The following is a 23,662-nucleotide window of genomic DNA, read 5'->3' as shown; positions in this document are numbered from 1 at the left end:
GTTAAAGAGATCACGCTCATTCTCAACAGCAGTGAGTGCCTTATTTTGACAATGGCCAACCTATACCTGTCTTTCATTTTTAATTAAACTGTGGTGAGTTTGCATCTCTGAATGCTTTTTTCATGTCACTGCACATGACTGTCTCACAACTGTAGGCTCAGGTATGATACAAGAAAAACAGGTTCAACAAGATATGTATGTTTGATAGCTGGTATAAACAGTGTGGCGCAGCTGTGCAGGGTTTAAAAGGCTTGTGTTTCTTCTTGGTTTTACAAACGAATTAACAGTATTTTCTGCAGAAGATGACAATCAAACATTTCTCAATTGAATATGATGCCATCAACAGCAAAAACACCTTCACAAATGGAGATACCATAAACGGACGAATCATTGTGGAGGTTTCAAAACAAACGAGAATCCAGTCGCTTGTTTTAATAGCAACAGGAAAAGCTCGGGTTTGCTGGCAGGAACAGTACGGGGACAATCATCATGTTTACTGGGCTGATGAGAAATATTATAGTGTCCAACATCATATTTTGAGAGAAGCAAGACAAGATGGTAATGTATTCATTTAATACAATAATAGATATGTGACACATGTGATGTGACTTTTACTTTAAAATATCAATACATGCTGTTTTAAAGATAAGATGCTTTAGACTTCTAATGAGTGATTTTATTTCCCAGGCACTGAAGTTATTGCTAAAGGACGACACATATTTCCTTTTTCCTTCAAGATCCCTGACAGGTGCCTATTCTTTGCTTATTTGTTTTTAAGGAGATGGATGTTTTGACTATTTTTAAGTCATTCACATATTGTATGAATGTACTTCACAGAAAACTCCCATCGTCTTTCAAAAGCTCAGTAGGAAAGATTGTTCATAAGTTTAGGGCAGAACTTAAACGATCACTAAAGTTGACAAAAAGGCCAAAGCTCACTTCACATTTGTGTCCAAAGCAGACATGGATATTCCTGGACTTATGGTAAGAAACTATATAAACAATGTTGTCTCATCTAAAGGCGCAACTACTATCTACTATCTTATCTATTTGCAATAATCCAAGATTGGGGGCTGTTGTTTTAGGACCCTCAGTATGGCTGCAAGGATAAAGCGATCAAACTTTTTGGCTCTGGAACCATTTCAATGGATGTTTACACCAAGAAAATGGGTTACGAGCAAGGTAATAATCTGTTCTTCAGAAGGTAATCCTGCACCTGCCTCAGGGTTTTGTTTCACTGACTAAGCGTGCCTTTCTTGTTTATTTTTGGGAGCAAAAGCTTGGTTGCGTAAAAATACAAAAAATATAATCTCTTCCCTAATAACACTGTACTCCTCTCATCATGAGGCCATGATGTGATCATAACATTTGCAACTAATGTGCACTGGACGTGTTGGGAAACCTAAGCCATACTGTATCAGCACCAGGGTGTTCGGTCATACAGACAGATGGAAAATCTTGTTAATAACATGTTTCTTTATTTAACTTGTGTCTGTTTATTCTTTTCAACCATGGATATTAAAGATAACATCCTAGGTCACTTCCAGTCTTGAGTTTAGTGGAATGTGTTAACTTTCATTTTTTATCTAAACCACTTTACCTACATGACGTTAATGCTGATTAAACGGGATCTTAAGGGATTTGAGCTGCTGCATGGCAAAGTGATGATGGGCTGTGACTTTCACAAGTTGAATTTTCATTTTGTGGAATTAGAATTGGTAACTTTTAGCAGTTTTTGTTATTTTGTGGAGTGTATTGTGCAATAACCCTTCCCTCATACTAGACGGAACTCTAGGGAACTCTTCCCTCATACAGAACAGCAACTATCATCAGCAACCATCATCCCCATCCTTGGGGAACTGACTAGTTTTCTTTCCTCCATTTTACAGGTGAGGCTCTCCAAATCATACTTAAAATCAGCAACCACTCAACTCGTTCAGTGAAGCCCAAATTCATACTGTATGAGAAGAGGAGTTTCTTTGCCCAGGGACACAGGAAACTTTGGACAAATGAGATCCTTAAGCAGAAGACTGAGGCGGTTGCACCCTCTACCAGTGAGACTGTGACCAAGGTGATCACCATCCCTAGAGACCTACCTCCCTCCATCCTAAACTGTGCAATCATCAAGATGGAGTACAGGCTGAAGGTAAACTACACAATGTAGTCTGCACAACATGGTCTGCACAACATAGTCTGCACAATAGAATGTGGGTTTGACTTCCTTTGTTCACATGCTTGGTTATTGTTTTATCAGAAAAGTCAAGATTGCAAGGTGGTAGGACTAGTCCGTATTGTTTTCATTGTTTAAAATGTTGAATATGTACTTTTATTTAGTGATTTAATGTTTTTTACTGGTCACATAAACATTTTATTCAGATATTACAAACAAAATCCTTTTTATGGATTTTTGTTAATATTTTTTGCCATAATATAACACATGTAAACAGTGACGGACTTAGCAATGTGGGGGCCCAAGGTGAACATGGGTATGGGGCCCTCCACAACCACGGGCTTTTTTAGTCATACCTTTACCTCACATCATTTTAATGTCTTTCCTCGTTTTCTCCTCTTTTGTCTCTGTATCCCTACAGCTTTCATCTCTTTATTTATCCACATTTATTGTTTTGGTTGTGATATTTACACTCCTCTGTTTCATCGTTGTAACTGTCTCCCGCTCCTCACGCGCTCAAAACAAGCTGCAGCAAATCACTGTCGCGTTCGGCACTTGGAATAGTCCATTTTAGCATGTGTCACAAATTGGCACTCAGATGCAATTTTAGAATGCGGATTCAAGTAAAGACTAAGTTAGTTTTAAGTGATTGATGAAAAATACCTTAATCATAAATTATGGGGCCCTGGTAGTTTGTGGCCCTAGGCGACTGCCTACCTTAGCCTAATGGTAAGCACGCCCCTGCGTGTAAAAGGCCAAAAGCCGAAATAAGTGTTTCCCTCAGTGAATGATCATAAAAACAAATACTGAAAGGGCCTAAAATACTTTACTGAAATGATCTTACATAAACATATGCAACAGAGGAAATTACACATACTATACTACAAGACCTACTGTAAACCACAGGAGACCTCTAGTGATAAAACAAAGGAATAAATGATGCAGTTAATAAAACACAGAAACAGTGACTTAAAATAGATCGATACTAAAGTTCTACTTTTATTAATGCCAACGTTAAGTTGGAGATTTACTAAGAAATAATAAAATTAAATAATAAAATAAACACCATTGTGTGTGTGTGTGTGTGTGTTGTTGTTTTTTGTTTGTTTTTTTACAGATCCGTCTGAATGTGAAATGTGCTTCAGACCCCAAGATCAAGCTGCCTATAGTCATACTACCTGAGGCTCGGCCTGTAACACAAACACCTCCCTCTGCTTCTTTTGGATTTCAAACAGTTGGAAACTCAAACCAATCGACCTGGAGCGCCACACCACAACAAACAGCATCCCAACCTCTGGGTCCCCCGCCTTCATATGAAGAAAATGCATTGTATCCCCCCTTACCTGAATCTAGCAAACAGACTGCATTCTAATAACTTTTTTTTAAAGACTGTCATTTATTTAGCATTGCAAATTAGCAAATAATGGACAATTTTAAAGAACATCAGAATTGATGTAAAAGCATCAGAGAGGTCATGTAGTCCATGCATTTCTCATATCCCCGAAGCCTGTCACCTATATTACCCACAGTTTGTGGGTAATATAGGTGACAGGCTGTTTAACTACTTTGTTTATCTACTTTGAGTTTTCTACTATTGTAAGTGTTGTACAGATTTAATTTCAATGCACATAAATTCAGATCATTGGAAATAACTACATATACACTTTTTATTGAGTCAAATTGTTCAATTAGAAAATTAGGATTTGCAACTCAATTAATAAATTGTGTAAGTTACATATAAACAAAACCATATATTTTAAAACAGTTCTGAAATGTTATTTTAACATGAAAACCGTATTGATGTTTGTTTCAAATCATTACTTCCCACAGCATAACCTGGAAAACTCAACAGATGTTACCAGATGTAACCGGTGAACTCCTGTTAGCAAATACACCAACAATGTCAAAGTAACTCTGATACAGTGCTGACACAGCCTTTCCTGTTATTCAGCTAAACAAGGCAACACATGCTTCCCTAGCTGGCCGACTAGCTGGGTTGTGAGATTGTTTTATTAGAATAAAATAAAAAGAGACAATTTTTATGGAATCAACAAACTTGTGAATTTTGAGTTGGTTGTTCAGAGAAAGACACAGCTCTGACAGACAGATGGTCTAAGGGGTTCCCAGCAGGATACTGACCTTTATTTTCCAATGAATTTTTAAAACCCAGGTTACCGTATTGTAATTTCACCACATTCATCTTTTGCAGTCAGCGGACAAAGTGGGAGTGCAGTTAGCAGTTGAGTTTGTTAGTGTATTCAACAACTTATTCCAGAGGAGCAAGTCTCAATACTTGATTTCCCAGCTCCCCGGAGGATGATTCTGATTGTTATTGCCATCCTCCTCTTGTACAGCCACCAGATCCAATTCCTGCTCCCCAGAGGACCATCCCATTGATTTTGGTTACTATGTGACCTTTCCTCTGGCAACACATTCATAAAAAACTTGATGGTAAGGATTGTAAGAATCAGACTGTCCACTTTCATATTTTGACTATAGAAAAAAAAACCTGTATAACATATATCTGTGAAAGTTAACTTAATGTTCAATTAAAGCGGGTCAGTAATGAGCACCTAGAAAAAGCCCATGTGAACAGACAGAAAGGGAGAAAGAGAGAGCTTCTCTCTACTTGGGAGTGGAGTTAGTTCCAATACAGTTCAAATGCCTCTAGACGACTGTGACTGGAGACTGAACAATACTGGGTAAACATATGGGAGAAGGAGGCATCACATAACACCAATGCCCAGTGGCTGGTGGACCTGAAAGCAGACCACAGCAACCGCCCATCACAATGCCAGATATCCAAGAAAGGGTCTCAAGCATGAAGAACTGGACAGCACCAGGACCTGACATGATCCACACCTTCTGGCTAAAGAAGCTTACATGAGCACCTAGCAGCTCAAAATAATCAGCTGATAATGGATGGGACTCACCCTGAATGGCTGACTGAAGGCAGGAGAGTCCTGATCCTGAAGGACCCCCAAAAGGGAGCAGTCCCATCCAACTACCACCCAATAACCTGTCTCTGCACAACATGGAAGCTCCTGTCAGGCATCATAGCAGCTAAGATGAGTAAGCACATGGCTCAATACATGAGCGGGGCCCAGAAAGGAATGGGCAAGAACACGGGGGGAGCAAAACATCAACTACTGGCAGATAAAGCAGTCAATCGAGCCTGTAAAACCAGACAAACCAAACTGTGCACCGTCTGGATTGACTACAAGAAAGTTTACGACTCAATGCCTCACACATGGATCCTGGAATGCTTGGAGCTGTACAATATCAATAGGACTCTAAGAACCTTCATAAGGAATTCAATGGGACTGTGGAAAATAACCCTAATGGCCAACCTCAAGCCAATTGCACAAGTTTCTATCAAGTGCAGCATCTACCAAGGAGAGTCTCTGGACCTGCTGCTGTTCTGCATAGGCCTGAACCCTCTCAGCCAGATCATCACTAGACTGGCTTCGGATACTGACTACGAAATGGAGCAACCGTCAGTCACCTCCTGTACATGGATGACATCAAGCTGTATGCCAGGAATGAGCGAGACATCGACTCACTGATCCACACCACCAGGATATACAGCAATGACATTGGAATGTCATTCGGACTGGACAAGTGTGGTCAGATGATAACAAAGAGAGGGAAGGTTGTCAGGACTGAAGGAGTTGAACTTCCGCCCTGCCAGTTGTCAGATACCCTGCTGACATAATAAGCTGGCCAAAAGAGGAGATAGAGGACACCAATGTCAAGACAAGGAAGCTCCTCACAATGCAGGGAGGGTTTCACCCCAAATCCAGCATCCTAAGACTGTACACTAAGAGGAAGGAAGGAGGCCGAGGACTGAAAGTGAAAGTGAAAGTGACTTATATGGCCAAGTATGGTGACCCATACTCAGAATTTGTGCTCTGCATTGGTGAGCTTCAGAGCCACCATCTGAGATGAAACAGCAAAGATCCATAAGTACAAGTGGTGGAGAATGACCAAGCTAAGATCCTGTGGGGCTTCCAGATACAGACTGACAACAGGTGATGGCTAACCAACCAGACATAGCAGTGGTGGACAAACAGCAGAAGGAGGCAATCCCAAGTGACAGCAACATCAGAAAGAAGGAACATGAGAAGCTTGAGAAATACCAAGGGCTGAATGCAGAGCTAGAAAAGATGTGGCAGGTGAAGGCAACAGTGGTCCCTGTGGTAATCAGCACCCACGGGGCTGTGACCCCCAAACTGGGAGAGTGGCTCTAACAGATCCCAGTAACAGCATCAGGGCTCTCGGTTCAGAAGAGTGCAGTGCCCGGAACAGCTAAGATACTCTGAAGTAGAGGTTGACCGATCTATCGGCAGAGCCGATTAATCGGCCGATTTTTTACACATTTTAATTAATCGGCATTGGCCGATTTCACTGCAAATTTGGCCGATTTATAGGCAGGCACATCTGCGACCAGTTAAGCGTTGTTGTGGAACACCTGAAGACGTGTTGCGACAAGCAGGTTGTTTAGTGAGCTGAAAAGCGTCCAAAAACGGTAAGAAAGTACTTATCTTTCATTTTTAATTTAGCCTTATACATTTCGTTGGTTGAATATGAAGCTACTTTTGGAGAGCGATCGTCTGGTCTGTATTGTTAGCGAGCTGTAGTTTAGGCTGTAGGCACGGGTACCAAAACATGCTAACAAGCCCAGCGGCTAAATTATTATAGTCGCACACACACGGCTTCAGCTAATGATGGCCGTTGAAAACCATTCGTTTCCAACACGTAATTACATTGTAGCGTATTAGAATTGACGCTGACCGTCATGTGTGCAACAAATGTGAAAGTAGAAACCCGTGAAATTCAGACGAATATTCTCGTGAAAAACACGTAGGATGACGTTCCCCAATAAATGTGTCTGTGCGTCCGACACACGCAACACGGGCATGATGTTCCCACCAAAAAATACACTTTTATTGAGGAAGTTAATGTGCACGTTTTAGCCAGAAGTTTTGTCTGAACTGCGCGCGTTTGTACTTTCACATGCAAATGACTTGTTACACATATGATTTGTTTACGCATATTCTTAGACTATGGCCCTTTGAATTATAGCAGTGTCTGTCAACAAACATAAGGATCATGACAGGTACCCTGCAATAAATCAATCCTGTTTTTTTCCAAAACATATTAGGATTGTGATGTGCATGGAATAATGTAATTATAGAAAAGGTGAGTTTAAAATGACAAATCTTGTTTAGTTTTTTTTTATAATTATAGTCTGATGACTGAAAAGAAATTTAACCCAGTATGGCAGTATTTCACTCAGCCAACATCAGGGAAGTCCAAGTGCAATATCTGCCAGAAGTTGCTGAGCATGGGAGCAGAAAAAGTACTGTGACCAGTACTGTGAAGAATCCTCAAACTCCCAGGCCTCTGGTAGAGGACCCGAGACTGAGGAAGACATACACACGCACACGCTACCCGTAGGGGGGAGAAGGAAATGTTTTTTGTTTTTTTATATATTATAATAATAATAATAATACATTTTATTTCATGGCGCCTTTCAAAGTCTCAAGGTCACCTTACAGATAGAAAAGGAAGCATACAGCATGATATACATAGAGTGCATTAAAACAACAGTAACAAGAATACATAAACGGCGGGAGAGAATGTAAAGGCAAAAGCGTGGATTATCTAGGAAGTGGGCGAAGTACAGTAAAAGTAAATTGAAATACAGAAACCCAGATGACAGAACAACAAATATGAAACAGTATGAGACAATATGAAATAGGCAGAGGGTGGTAGGACATCACGGGCTGCTTTGAGAAGTTAAGAGAGTTAGGTGGAAAACGCTATACGGAACAGATATGTTTTGAGTGATGATTTAAAAGTTGATAAGTCCGGAGACGACCGGATGCGATGAGGGAGAATGTTCCAAAGGCGGGGCGCAGTGTGGCTGAAGGATCTAGCGCCCATGGTGGCCAGGCGCACTGTAGGGGTGCAGAGGAGAGTGGAACTGGAGGAGCGGAGAGTACGAAGCGGAGAATAGATGTGAAGTAGATCAGTGATGTATGGTGGGGCAATAGAGTGGAGGGCTTTGTAGGTGAGAAGGAGGATTTTATAGTTTATACGGAAGGACACAGGGAGCCAGTGAAGTTGTTTAAGGACAGGGGTGATATGATGTGAGGATGGAGTTCTGGTGATGATGCGGGCAGCATAGTTCTGGACAAGTTGAAGTTTGCGAAGTGATTTGAGAGGTAGACCAGTGAGGAGTGAGTTACAGTAATCCAAACGAGAGGTGACAAAGGCGTTAATGAGTATTGCCGTGCTATCGGTGGTGAGTGAGGAACGGATGCGGTTTATGTTACGGAGATGGGAGTAGGCCGACCGGGTAGTGGTATTGATATGCTGAGTGAAGGAGAGAGTACCGTCTAGGATGACACCCAGGCTTTTAACTTGAGGGGAGGGGGGGACAGTATTGTTGTCAATTTGAATGGAGAAGGTGCTGGTTTTAGAAAGGGTGGATCTGGTGCCCACGAGGAGAATTTCAGTTTTGTCAGGGTTGAGTTTCAAAAAGTTATGGGTGAACCAGGATTTGATATTATGTAAGCAGGTAAGGAGGGAGGGAGGGGGGAGGGTAGAAGATGGAGCAGCAGAGAGGTAGAGCTGGGTGTCGTCTGCATAACAGTGGAAATTGATGTTATGTTGCCTAAGGATATTCCGAGAGGAAGGAGATAAATAATAAAGAGAGGGGCCCCAGGACAGAGCCCTGAGGCACGCCACAACTGACAGTAGAGGGCTGGGAGTGGAAGTTCTGGAGATGGACGGACTGGGTGCGGTCAGATAGGTAGGAGGTGAACCATGAGAAATAGTTTTTATTTTGCGTGTAAGTGTCACTGTTGAGAATAACATAATATGTAAAGTCAGACAGTACAACATGCTGTGGAATTAAGCTACCAGTGATGGATCAATAAACTCATTTCTAATCATTATGAAATATGACATGAAGTGAACAGTGTGAGGACAGACATATAACTGTCTTATGACAATATGCCAATATCATCTTACTGACAGATTTGAACAGTATGGCCCAGAAGACCAGGCTAAGCTGTCAGGTGTCAGGTATCAGGCTTCAGCACATTAAATCCTCCACTGCATCGTTTGGCCAACTTTGTTCACGTGATCAAAAGTCATTAAATTATAATGCCTTTGAACATTTGTATCATTTGGATTAGGATTTCATGTCATTTAATATAGATCTGGCTTTTAGCAGGTTGGTTTAGGAATACAGACCGCATTCAAATATTAAAAACCATTACATTGTTTTTGAGCCCGGGAAACAAGGGAGAAGTGATTTATTATGAGAGGGCAACTCAAGGGGAGGAGGCAAACATGAGGAAATACCTGGTTCCTCCTTTTGTCTGAGACACACCTCTTCGGATAGCAGCGAGTTTGAGAGCTCCTTTCTCAGTTTTGTCTCTCGGCTAAGATCCTGGTTTATTGCTCATTATGTTGACCACCGTGAAGAGCCTGAAAATCAGCTATAACCCTATTAACGAGACAAACACTTTTACAAATGGCGACTGGATTTCAGGTCAGGTTACTCTAGAACTGGCCAAAGACTGCCAAATAGAGAACCTGTTAGTGAAATTCAAGGGGAAAGCCGATGTGTTGTGGACCGAGCGGTACGGGAAAACTACTGTTGTTTACCACGCCAAGGAAAAGTACTTCAGCCTAAAAGCTGTAAAACACAGCTTCAGCTGTAAAACATTACTTTGTTCAAGACCAAAATCAGAGAGGTAAGTGTCCTTTCAGATTCATTGTTTAAACTGTGATCTGAACAGACCTTTAAGTTGAAAATTAAAGTTATAAAAAGACTTTGCGTGACTCGACTCCTGTGTCGCATCTCATTCAGCTGCTGATTGTTGAACCTAGGTGGCGCACTATTTACAGACTTTTATATTACACAGAGAAATGGAAATATTAACATAAGAAGGATATAATCTTATATAATGGTGCAAAACTCCAGGTGAAGATTTTTTTTAAGTGCAGTGATCTGAACTGGAAGGATCCATCAGTGAACTGATGAGGGATAGTCAGAAAATGAATCTGCATTTATTTTGATAACTGACATTTTATTTGTCAGGCAATAAGGCTAAATTGTCTCAGTTTCAAGGATGATCTGTAGATTATTAATAAAAAGTGATATTTTATTTCTATAGGCCTAAATGATAACATGATGTTTTTGGTAAGCCATACATGCACGTGTGCTTTTCCCTCAGGAGATGACCAACAAGGACTTTTGAGAAACCAGAATGGAGAAACATGTACGTATTTTGCAGTTCATCCTTGTCTTTTTATAAAACCATGTTGAAAGGGGCCTGTAATGTGGTTTTACTTCAGTCACCAAATAATTGATCATCAGGTGCCAAGACCATACTGACCACCCACTCTGTTGTTTCATAGCCGTGATCCCAGCCCTCAGTTGTAGAATGAAGAGATGTCTGAACATCTTGATCACTAGTACATTAATAACATTCTCTTGTTGCTTTTCAGACAGCAGTGTTGTTGCTCCAGGAATCCATGTTTATCCGTTCACATTTCAGATGCCTTTCCAGTAAGTAATCATTGTTTTAATGCTTCCATAATGAGATAGATCAGATAGATGGATAGCTTCACCAGACTCTTTTACACAACCAAAATGTGGTGCTTGCATCTTATCTTCAGAAATGTCTCCACAGATAAATCTCTGGTTAGAGTAGATTTAATTAAATCATTGAGAAATTTGTAGATCTAGTTCTTGCCTGCTTTCTTTGTACGTACAGTGTATAAAACAGTGTCCAGACAAATGTTCTGGTCTTCTGATCATCTGGTTTTTGTTTTAGGAATGCACCGTCATCCTTTGCTGGTTCCGTCGGTAAAATCGTGTACACGCTAGAAACCAAGCTGAGCAGATCAATGAGGATTTCCAAGAAAGATTCGACTAAGATCAACTTTGTCTCAAAAGCAGACCTGAACCATGACCCTGGGCTTATGGTGTGTGCTGAATTACATCTTTATTCCTGTCATTACAACAGGGAATAAAATCTTCAGGGTAGCAGTGACTAAAACTCAGAACTTCTTTATTACCTGCATCAATCAGTGTTTGTTGTATGTTGTATTAAACAAACCCAACTTATAAAAACACTTGTTTTAAAAATGTACACAGTATTTCAGTCTTCTCTGTGATACTGATCAAACAAAAGATTTGGTCATATACCAGAATTGATCTGCCTAATATGATTATTTGAGTCTTTGGTAGAGATATTATCTAATAGTCATTTTAGCAGTACTCCTGTTGAATTAGCTCTGTTAAAGTGTTTTCTTTCTCTGTTGTTGTTTTAGTGTGCTGCATTAATGAGTCGGATCTTCTTTCAGGCACCACAGCATGAGCATAAGGATAAGAAAATGAAAATGTTCTCCTCAGGAGCAGTAGCCATGGATGTGAATCTTGAAAAAGCAGGTTTCTTCCAAGGTGAGAACCCTCAAAATAAAAGTCTTAGACCAGTTTTCTTGTTGTTTCTTTCTGGTTTTACGGTCATAAAATGGGTCAGTTGTGGTTCCTGTCTCTTATTAGTGTCTAATAAACATTTGCATTAATTTTTTATGGTCTCTGTGACACAGGAGAAGGACTGAAAGTCATGGCCTTCATTCAGAACAAGTCATCTCGTGAGATCAGGCCCAAGTACTGTGTGTACAGAAAACACAGCTTTTTTGCAAACGGGAAGAGAAAGCTCAGTACTAAAGACCTCCTTAAAGAGGTGGGAGAGCCCATCCAGCCTTCTGCTAGTGAAAACGTCACAAGGGTCCTCACCATACCCCATGATGTGGAGCCCTCAATCCTCAACTGCAGCATCATCAAAGCAGAGTACAGACTCAGGGTAAGCAGCTCTGTGACCAGGAGACTGGCTACAGAGACGTGTGACTGTACACACAAACTATCATGTGTTAATTTCTATAGAAGTTTATTATTTTTTTACTTAGCAGTATAGGATTTACCACAGTGCTCACCGGTCACTCTCACAGTGCTGGCTAACAGGAGCTGGTTATGCCCAGAGCATGTGAATGATTGTAACAGACAATATGCAAAACTTTTAAGTCAAGATTTCCATAGATTCTTCAGTCATTTGATTAAAAATAATGGGAATCAAAAGCACTCACACTGTGATTAAAGTGATGAATCCAGTAATAATTATAATTTTTAGGTAAATGACACTCTAACTCCACACCCAGCATTAATTTTATGTTTGACAGAGAAGTTTGTCAAAGTAAGAATTGAAAATAATTGAAAAATAAAAGCTTATAGAAGCAGGTGCATGTTGTCAGACGTATTATAGGATGCATGTGTACAAAATCAACTACTGTCAAATATTTACACCAGGGGTGGCAAAGCCTGGTTCCTGAGAACTATTGCCCTGCTTGTTTTCCAACAATCCCTGCTCCACCCAACTTTAATTACCTGGATCAGTTTGATCAGGCTTCAGCCAATCAGAAACTGGAAGGGCAGGGATAATTTGAAAACAACCACCAGTAGTTCCTGATGATCAGGCTTGGCCATCTTTACACTTAAACTTAAAGTGCTCACATTACTACAACAATATCTGGAAATATAAAGAAACAATAAAACTTTTGTCCACAGGTCTATCTTGATGTCAAATATGCTTCAGACCCGGAGGTCAAATTTCCCATAGTCATCCTGCCGGCCTCTGGGGTTGCTGCTATGGCACCATCACCTCCTGCTTTTGGATTTGGATTTGAGCCATCTGCTAACCCAAACCTGCCCACCTGGGGCATTGGACCACCGCAGCCACCAGCAGCACCCCAGCCTTCTGATCCCCCTCCTCCGTATGGAGCACATGGAGTGTACCCTCCTTTGACCGATTTTGACACTAAATATCAGTAATAGGACTGAACATACTTTTCAGCAACCAGGAGTATGAGTTTTATCAATATGAGTGCACAATTTAGAAATGGACTGTGAAGCTTCTTTTATAAATAGTAATAGTAAAAGAGGTATATTATTTATTTACAATTTAATGGTGATTTTTATGAGACATGTACTGTTATTGAAATATTGTTTGGCTCAACTGAAAAAATAATCACACATTGACGTACATTTCTGCACTTTGCTTAGACATCTTTTATACAATTACATAATAACAATGTGACATTGGAAAAACATGTTTCAGGTTTTATTGATATTATATAAGTCTATTTTTCTAAATGACCAAAGAAAGTAACCAAATATATAAAATTAGTTGTGGAATATAAATACTGTTTTGTTGATCTGTGAAAAACTGATGTGTGATCTGACTGAATATAGTCATTACATTTCACTGACCTATTTCCTCATTTGCTCTTATGAAGTAATGTTGTTAAAGGATCACAAATATACTTGAGTATTTCAACTTGCTCATCTGCATTCTTTCATACATGAGTGAAGGGGACTTTAGTGTTTTAGTAAGTTTTTCCTCTCATGAACTCCTGACTGTGACTGGAAAACTGGAAAAGTACACAAAATGCAGGTTAAGCTAATTTATTGTAGCCTCCAGACAACTCGACCTATTTTAATTAAAATATTTTAAAGGATTGAACATACTTGACTTACAAGCTGAACCCAAACATAAAGTTGGCCCCATTAATATATAAGGCTAGCTTTGACTGATCAGGTAGGAAATCAGATTTTGGAAATCACTGTGATTTTTTTTCAGACATCAAAACTAATTGCACTGCGACCTCCTTTGGACTGAAATTCCATTATGTCAAACAGCACATGCACAGTGTATCATTGGAAACCATGTTGTGACACGTAGAAAGTGTAGTATGTGACAATCATATACTTACATAGATTAAAAAGAGATGATACTGTCTAACCACTGAGGTAATTGTTAAAGAGATCACGCTCATTCTCAACAGCAGTGAGTGCCTTATTTTGACAATGGCCAACCTATACCTGTCTTTCATTTTTAATTAAACTGTGGTGAGTTTGCATCTCTGAATGCTTTTTTCATGTCACTGCACATGACTGTCTCACAACTGTAGGCTCAGGTATGATACAAGAAAAACAGGTTCAACAAGATATGTATGTTTGATAGCTGGTATAAACAGTGTGGCGCAGCTGTGCAGGGTTTAAAAGGCTTGTGTTTCTTCTTGGTTTTACAAACGAATTAACAGTATTTTTCTGCAGAAGATGACAATCAAACATTTCTCAATTGAATATGATGCCATCAACAGCAAAAACACCTTCACAAATGGAGATACCATAAACGGACGAATCATTGTGGAGGTTTCAAAACAAACGAGAATCCAGTCGCTTGTTTTAATAGCAACAGGAAAAGCTCGGGTTTGCTGGCAGGAACAGTACGGGGACAATCATCATGTTTACTGGGCTGATGAGAAATATTATAGTGTCCAACATCATATTTTGAGAGAAGCAAGACAAGATGGTAATGTATTCATTTAATACAATAATAGATATGTGACACATGTGATGTGACTTTTACTTTAAAATATCAATACATGCTGTTTTAAAGATAAGATGCTTTAGACTTCTAATGAGTGATTTTATTTCCCAGGCACTGAAGTTATTGCTAAAGGACGACACATATTTCCTTTTTCCTTCAAGATCCCTGACAGGTGCCTATTCTTTGCTTATTTGTTTTTAAGGAGATGGATGTTTTGACTATTTTTAAGTCATTCACATATTGTATGAATGTACTTCACAGAAAACTCCCATCGTCTTTCAAAAGCTCAGTAGGAAAGATTGTTCATAAGTTTAGGGCAGAACTTAAACGATCACTAAAGTTGACAAAAAAGGCCAAAGCTCACTTCACATTTGTGTCCAAAGCAGACATGGATATTCCTGGACTTATGGTAAGAAACTATATAAACAATGTTGTCTCATCTAAAGGCGCAACTACTATCTACTATCTTATCTATTTGCAATAATCCAAGATTGGGGGCTGTTGTTTTAGGACCCTCAGTATGGCTGCAAGGATAAAGCGATCAAACTTTTTGGCTCTGGAACCATTTCAATGGATGTTTACACCAAGAAAATGGGTTACGAGCAAGGTAATAATCTGTTCTTCAGAAGGTAATCCTGCACCTGCCTCAGGGTTTTGTTTCACTGACTAAGCGTGCCTTTCTTGTTTATTTTTGGGAGCAAAAGCTTGGTTGCGTAAAAATACAAAAAATATAATCTCTTCCCTAATAACACTGTACTCCTCTCATCATGAGGCCATGATGTGATCATAACATTTGCAACTAATGTGCACTGGACGTGTTGGGAAACCTAAGCCATACTGTATCAGCACCAGGGTGTTCGGTCATACAGACAGATGGAAAATCTTGTTAATAACATGTTTCTTTATTTAACTTGTGTCTGTTTATTCTTTTCAACCATGGATATTAAAGATAACATCCTAGGTCACTTCCAGTCTTGAGTTTAGTGGAATGTGTTAACTTTCATTTTTTATCTAAACCACTTTACCTACATGACGTTAATGCTGATTAAACGGGATCTTAAGGGATTTGAGCTGCTGCATGGCAAAGTGATGATGGGCTGTGACTTTCACAAGTTGAATTTTTCATTTTGTGGAATTAGAATTGGTAACTTTTAGCAGTTTTTGTTATTTTGTGGAGTGTATTGTGCAATAACCCTTCCCTCATACTAGACGGAACTCTAGGGAACTCTTCCCTCATACAGAACAGCAACTATCATCAGCAACCATCATCCCCATCCTTGGGGAACTGACTAGTTTTCTTTCCTCCATTTTACAGGTGAGGCTCTCCAAATCATACTTAAAATCAGCAACCACTCAACTCGTTCAGTGAAGCCCAAATTCATACTGTATGAGAAGAGGAGTTTCTTTGCCCAGGGACACAGGAAACTTTGGACAAATGAGATCCTTAAGCAGAAGACTGAGGCGGTTGCACCCTCTACCAGTGAGACTGTGACCAAGGTGATCACCATCCCTAGAGACCTACCTCCCTCCATCCTAAACTGTGCAATCATCAAGATGGAGTACAGGCTGAAGGTAAACTACACAATGTAGTCTGCACAACATGGTCTGCACAACATAGTCTGCACAATAGAATGTGGGTTTGACTTCCTTTTGTTCACATGCTTGGTTATTGTTTTATCAGAAAAGTCAAGATTGCAAGGTGGTAGGACTAGTCCGTATTGTTTTCATTGTTTAAAATGTTGAATATGTACTTTTATTTAGTGATTTAATGTTTTTTACTGGTCACATAAACATTTTATTCAGATATTACAAACAAAATCCTTTTTATGGATTTTTGTTAATATTTTTTGCCATAATATAACACATGTAAACAGTGACGGACTTAGCAATGTGGGGGCCCAAGGTGAACATGGGTATGGGGCCCTCCACAACCACGGGCTTTTTTAGTCATACCTTTACCTCACATCATTTTAATGTCTTTCCTCGTTTTCTCCTCTTTTGTCTCTGTATCCCTACAGCTTTCATCTCTTTATTTATCCACATTTATTGTTTTGGTTGTGATATTTACACTCCTCTGTTTCATCGTTGTAACTGTCTCCCGCTCCTCACGCGCTCAAAACAAGCTGCAGCAAATCACTGTCGCGTTCGGCACTTGGAATAGTCCATTTTAGCATGTGTCACAAATTGGCACTCAGATGCAATTTTAGAATGCGGATTCAAGTAAAGACTAAGTTAGTTTTAAGTGATTGATGAAAAATACCTTAATCATAAATTATGGGGCCCTGGTAGTTTGTGGCCCTAGGCGACTGCCTACCTTAGCCTAATGGTAAGCACGCCCCTGCGTGTAAAAGGCCAAAAGCCGAAATAAGTGTTTCCCTCAGTGAATGATCATAAAAACAAATACTGAAAGGGCCTAAAATACTTTACTGAAATGATCTTACATAAACATATGCAACAGAGGAAATTACACATACTATACTACAAGACCTACTGTAAACCACAGGAGACCTCTAGTGATAAAACAAAGGAATAAATGATGCAGTTAATAAAACACAGAAACAGTGACTTAAAATAGATCGATACTAAAGTTCTACTTTTATTAATGCCAACGTTAAGTTGGAGATTTACTAAGAAATAATAAAATTAAATAATAAAATAAACACCATTGTGTGTGTGTGTGTGTGTGTTGTTGTTTTTTGTTTGTTTTTTTACAGATCCGTCTGAATGTGAAATGTGCTTCAGACCCCAAGATCAAGCTGCCTATAGTCATACTACCTGAGGCTCGGCCTGTAACACAAACACCTCCCTCTGCTTCTTTTGGATTTCAAACAGTTGGAAACTCAAACCAATCGACCTGGAGCGCCACACCACAACAAACAGCATCCCAACCTCTGGGTCCCCCGCCTTCATATGAAGAAAATGCATTGTATCCCCCCTTACCTGAATCTAGCAAACAGACTGCATTCTAATAACTTTTTTTTAAAGACTGTCATTTATTTAGCATTGCAAATTAGCAAATAATGGACAATTTTAAAGAACATCAGAATTGATGTAAAAGCATCAGAGAGGTCATGTAGTCCATGCATTTCTCATATCCCCGAAGCCTGTCACCTATATTACCCACAGTTTGTGGGTAATATAGGTGACAGGCTGTTTAACTACTTTGTTTATCTACTTTGAGTTTTCTACTATTGTAAGTGTTGTACAGATTTAATTTCAATGCACATAAATTCAGATCATTGGAAATAACTACATATACACTTTTTATTGAGTCAAATTGTTCAATTAGAAAATTAGGATTTGCAACTCAATTAATAAATTGTGTAAGTTACATATAAACAAAACCATATATTTTAAAACAGTTCTGAAATGTTATTTTAACATGAAAACCGTATTGATGTTTGTTTCAAATCATTACTTCCCACAGCATAACCTGGAAAACTCAACAGATGTTACCAGATGTAACCGGTGAACTCCTGTTAGCAAATACACCAACAATGTCAAAGTAACTCTGATACAGTGCTGACACAGCCTTTCCTGTTATTCAGCTAAACAAGGCAACACATGCTTCCCTAGCTGGCCGACTAGCTGGGTTGTGAGATTGTTTTATTAGAATAAAATAAAAAGAGACAATTTTTATGGAATCAACAAACTTGTGAATTTTGAGTTGGTTGTTCAGAGAAAGACACAGCTCTGACAGACAGATGGTCTAAGGGGTTCCCAGCAGGATACTGACCTTTATTTTCCAATGAATTTTTAAAACCCAGGTTACCGTATTGTAATTTCACCACATTCATCTTTTGCAGTCAGCGGACAAAGTGGGAGTGCAGTTAGCAGTTGAGTTTGTTAGTGTATTCAACAACTTATTCCAGAGGAGCAAGTCTCAATACTTGATTTCCCAGCTCCCCGGAGGATGATTCTGATTGTTATTGCCATCCTCCTCTTGTACAGCCACCAGATCCAATTCCTGCTCCCCAGAGGACCATCCCATTGATTTTGGTTACTATGTGACCTTTCCTCTGGCAACACATTCATAAAAAACTTGATGGTAAGGATTGTAAGAATCAGACTGTCCACTTTCATATTTTGACTATAGAAAAAAAAACCTGTATAACATATATCTGTGAAAGTTAACTTAATGTTCAATTAAAGCGGGTCAGTAATGAGCACCTAGAAAAAGCCCATGTGAACAGACAGAAAGGGAGAAAGAGAGAGCTTCTCTCTACTTGGGAGTGGAGTTAGTTCCAATACAGTTCAAATGCCTCTAGACGACTGTGACTGGAGACTGAACAATACTGGGTAAACATATGGGAGAAGGAGGCATCACATAACACCAATGCCCAGTGGCTGGTGGACCTGAAAGCAGACCACAGCAACCGCCCATCACAATGCCAGATATCCAAGAAAGGGTCTCAAGCATGAAGAACTGGACAGCACCAGGACCTGACATGATCCACACCTTCTGGCTAAAGAAGCTTACATGAGCACCTAGCAGCTCAAAATAATCAGCTGATAATGGATGGGACTCACCCTGAATGGCTGACTGAAGGCAGGAGAGTCCTGATCCTGAAGGACCCCCAAAAGGGAGCAGTCCCATCCAACTACCACCCAATAACCTGTCTCTGCACAACATGGAAGCTCCTGTCAGGCATCATAGCAGCTAAGATGAGTAAGCACATGGCTCAATACATGAGCGGGGCCCAGAAAGGAATGGGCAAGAACACGGGGGGAGCAAAACATCAACTACTGGCAGATAAAGCAGTCAATCGAGCCTGTAAAACCAGACAAACCAAACTGTGCACCGTCTGGATTGACTACAAGAAAGTTTACGACTCAATGCCTCACACATGGATCCTGGAATGCTTGGAGCTGTACAATATCAATAGGACTCTAAGAACCTTCATAAGGAATTCAATGGGACTGTGGAAAATAACCCTAATGGCCAACCTCAAGCCAATTGCACAAGTTTCTATCAAGTGCAGCATCTACCAAGGAGAGTCTCTGGACCTGCTGCTGTTCTGCATAGGCCTGAACCCTCTCAGCCAGATCATCACTAGACTGGCTTCGGATACTGACTACGAAATGGAGCAACCGTCAGTCACCTCCTGTACATGGATGACATCAAGCTGTATGCCAGGAATGAGCGAGACATCGACTCACTGATCCACACCACCAGGATATACAGCAATGACATTGGAATGTCATTCGGACTGGACAAGTGTGGTCAGATGATAACAAAGAGAGGGAAGGTTGTCAGGACTGAAGGAGTTGAACTTCCGCCCTGCCAGTTGTCAGATACCCTGCTGACATAATAAGCTGGCCAAAAGAGGAGATAGAGGACACCAATGTCAAGACAAGGAAGCTCCTCACAATGCAGGGAGGGTTTCACCCCAAATCCAGCATCCTAAGACTGTACACTAAGAGGAAGGAAGGAGGCCGAGGACTGAAAGTGAAAGTGAAAGTGACTTATATGGCCAAGTATGGTGACCCATACTCAGAATTTGTGCTCTGCATTGGTGAGCTTCAGAGCCACCATCTGAGATGAAACAGCAAAGATCCATAAGTACAAGTGGTGGAGAATGACCAAGCTAAGATCCTGTGGGGCTTCCAGATACAGACTGACAAACAGGTGATGGCTAACCAACCAGACATAGCAGTGGTGGACAAACAGCAGAAGGAGGCAATCCCAAGTGACAGCAACATCAGAAAGAAGGAACATGAGAAGCTTGAGAAATACCAAGGGCTGAATGCAGAGCTAGAAAAGATGTGGCAGGTGAAGGCAACAGTGGTCCCTGTGGTAATCAGCACCCACGGGGCTGTGACCCCCAAACTGGGAGAGTGGCTCTAACAGATCCCAGTAACAGCATCAGGGCTCTCGGTTCAGAAGAGTGCAGTGCCCGGAACAGCTAAGATACTCTGAAGTAGAGGTTGACCGATCTATCGGCAGAGCCGATTAATCGGCCGATTTTTTACACATTTTAATTAATCGGCATTGGCCGATTTCACTGCAAATTTGGCCGATTTATAGGCAGGCACATCTGCGACCAGTTAAGCGTTGTTGTGGAACACCTGAAGACGTGTTGCGACAAGCAGGTTGTTTAGTGAGCTGAAAAGCGTCCAAAAACGGTAAGAAAGTACTTATCTTTCATTTTTAATTTAGCCTTATACATTTCGTTGGTTGAATATGAAGCTACTTTTGGAGAGCGATCGTCTGGTCTGTATTGTTAGCGAGCTGTAGTTTAGGCTGTAGGCACGGGTACCAAAACATGCTAACAAGCCCAGCGGCTAAATTATTATAGTCGCACACACACGGCTTCAGCTAATGATGGCCGTTGAAAACCATTCGTTTCCAACACGTAATTACATTGTAGCGTATTAGAATTGACGCTGACCGTCATGTGTGCAACAAATGTGAAAGTAGAAACCCGTGAAATTCAGACGAATATTCTCGTGAAAAACACGTAGGATGACGTTCCCCAATAAATGTGTCTGTGCGTCCGACACACGCAACACGGGCATGATGTTCCCACCAAAAAATACACTTTTATTGAGGAAAGTTAATGTGCACGTTTTAGCCAGAAGTTTTGTCTGAACTGCGCGCGTTTGTACTTTCACATGCAAATGACTTGTTACACATATGATTTGTTTACGCATATTCTTAGACTATGGCCCTTTGAATTATAGCAGTGTCTGTCAACAAACATAAGGATCATGACAGGTACCCTGCAATAAATCAATCCTGTTTTTTTCCAAAACATATTAGGATTGTGATGTGCATGGAATAATGTAATTATAGAAAAGGTGAGTTTAAAATGACAAATCTTGTTTAGTTTTTTTTTATAATTATAGTCTGATGACTGAAAAGAAATTTAACCCAGTATGGCAGTATTTCACTCAGCCAACATCAGGGAAGTCCAAGTGCAATATCTGCCAGAAGTTGCTGAGCATGGGAGCAGAAAAAGTACTGTGACCAGTACTGTGAAGAATCCTCAAACTCCCAGGCCTCTGGTAGAGGACCCGAGACTGAGGAAGACATACACACGCACACGCTACCCGTAGGGGGGAGAAGGAAATGTTTTTTGTTTTTTTATATATTATAATAATAATAATAATACATTTTATTTCATGGCGCCTTTCAAAGTCTCAAGGTCACCTTACAGATAGAAAAGGAAGCATACAGCATGATATACATAGAGTGCATTAAAACAACAGTAACAAGAATACATAAACGGCGGGAGAGAATGTAAAGGCAAAAGCGTGGATTATCTAGGAAGTGGGCGAAGTACAGTAAAAGTAAATTGAAATACAGAAACCCAGATGACAGAACAACAAATATGAAACAGTATGAGACAATATGAAATAGGCAGAGGGTGGTAGGACATCACGGGCTGCTTTGAGAAGTTAAGAGAGTTAGGTGGAAAACGCTATACGGAACAGATATGTTTTGAGTGATGATTTAAAAGTTGATAAGTCCGGAGACGACCGGATGCGATGAGGGAGAATGTTCCAAAGGCGGGGCGCAGTGTGGCTGAAGGATCTAGCGCCCATGGTGGCCAGGCGCACTGTAGGGGTGCAGAGGAGAGTGGAACTGGAGGAGCGGAGAGTACGAAGCGGAGAATAGATGTGAAGTAGATCAGTGATGTATGGTGGGGCAATAGAGTGGAGGGCTTTGTAGGTGAGAAGGAGGATTTTATAGTTTATACGGAAGGACACAGGGAGCCAGTGAAGTTGTTTAAGGACAGGGGTGATATGATGTGAGGATGGAGTTCTGGTGATGATGCGGGCAGCATAGTTCTGGACAAGTTGAAGTTTGCGAAGTGATTTGAGAGGTAGACCAGTGAGGAGTGAGTTACAGTAATCCAAACGAGAGGTGACAAAGGCGTTAATGAGTATTGCCGTGCTATCGGTGGTGAGTGAGGAACGGATGCGGTTTATGTTACGGAGATGGGAGTAGGCCGACCGGGTAGTGGTATTGATATGCTGAGTGAAGGAGAGAGTACCGTCTAGGATGACACCCAGGCTTTTAACTTGAGGGGAGGGGGGGACAGTATTGTTGTCAATTTGAATGGAGAAGGTGCTGGTTTTAGAAAGGGTGGATCTGGTGCCCACGAGGAGAATTTCAGTTTTGTCAGGGTTGAGTTTCAAAAAGTTATGGGTGAACCAGGATTTGATATTATGTAAGCAGGTAAGGAGGGAGGGAGGGGGGAGGGTAGAAGATGGAGCAGCAGAGAGGTAGAGCTGGGTGTCGTCTGCATAACAGTGGAAATTGATGTTATGTTGCCTAAGGATATTTCCGAGAGGAAGGAGATAAATAATAAAGAGGAGGGGCCCCAGGACAGAGCCCTGAGGCACGCCACAACTGACAGTAGAGGGCTGGGAGTGGAAGTTCTGGAGATGGACGGACTGGGTGCGGTCAGATAGGTAGGAGGTGAACCATGAGAAATAGTTTTTATTTTGCGTGTAAGTGTCACTGTTGAGAATAACATAATATGTAAAGTCAGACAGTACAACATGCTGTGGAATTAAGCTACCAGTGATGGATCAATAAACTCATTTCTAATCATTATGAAATATGACATGAAGTGAACAGTGTGAGGACAGACATATAACTGTCTTATGACAATATGCCAATATCATCTTACTGACAGATTTGAACAGTATGGCCCAGAAGACCAGGCTAAGCTGTCAGGTGTCAGGTATCAGGCTTCAGCACATTAAATCCTCCACTGCATCGTTTGGCCAACTTTGTTCACGTGATCAAAAGTCATTAAATTATAATGCCTTTGAACATTTGTATCATTTGGATTAGGATTTCATGTCATTTAATATAGATCTGGCTTTTAGCAGGTTGGTTTAGGAATACAGACCGCATTCAAATATTAAAAACCATTACATTGTTTTTGAGCCCGGGAAACAAGGGAGAAGTGATTTATTATGAGAGGGCAACTCAAGGGGAGGAGGCAAACATGAGGAAATACCTGGTTCCTCCTTTTGTCTGAGACACACCTCTTCGGAT

At 40.6% G+C, this 23,662-nt stretch overlaps 1 protein-coding gene and 2 pseudogenes across 1 annotated transcript; all 3 read left to right on the top strand.

Annotated features, from left to right (window-relative positions):
* The first annotated feature begins 302 nt into the window (after positions 1-302).
* LOC113138559 (arrestin domain-containing protein 3-like) lies at positions 303-3,542 on the top strand (annotated as a pseudogene).
* Positions 3,543-9,628: 6,086 nt separating this feature from the next.
* Positions 9,629-13,594, top strand: LOC113139429 (arrestin domain-containing protein 3-like; annotated as a pseudogene).
* Positions 13,595-14,305: 711 nt separating this feature from the next.
* Positions 14,306-17,615, top strand: LOC113138558 (arrestin domain-containing protein 3-like). Its single transcript, XM_026321097.1, has 6 exons — positions 14,306-14,628; positions 14,758-14,818; positions 14,908-15,055; positions 15,157-15,253; positions 15,962-16,218; positions 17,361-17,615. Exons 1-6 carry the CDS (start codon positions 14,373-14,375, stop codon positions 17,613-17,615), a joined length of 1,074 nt encoding a protein of 357 aa, XP_026176882.1. The 5' UTR covers positions 14,306-14,372.
* The last annotated feature ends 6,047 nt before the right edge of the window (positions 17,616-23,662 follow it).

The sequence above is a fragment of the Mastacembelus armatus genome, chromosome 9 (genome assembly GCF_900324485.2).
Source record: "Mastacembelus armatus chromosome 9, fMasArm1.2, whole genome shotgun sequence".
In the NCBI taxonomy this organism is placed as follows: domain Eukaryota; kingdom Metazoa; phylum Chordata; class Actinopteri; order Synbranchiformes; family Mastacembelidae; genus Mastacembelus; species Mastacembelus armatus.
The sequence above is the reverse complement of the archived record's forward strand: the minus strand, read 5'-3'. Positions and strand labels throughout refer to the sequence as shown.

Coding starts and splice junctions, on each gene's coding strand:
- LOC113138558 (XM_026321097.1), top strand. CDS start 14,373: ATGACAATCAAACATTTCTCAATTGAATATGATGCCATCAACAGCAAA. Junction 14,629..14,757: donor GAGAGAAGCAAGACAAGATG/GTAATGTATTCA, acceptor TTTATTTCCCAG/GCACTGAAGTTATTGCTAAA. Junction 14,819..14,907: donor TCCTTCAAGATCCCTGACAG/GTGCCTATTCTT, acceptor TGTACTTCACAG/AAAACTCCCATCGTCTTTCA.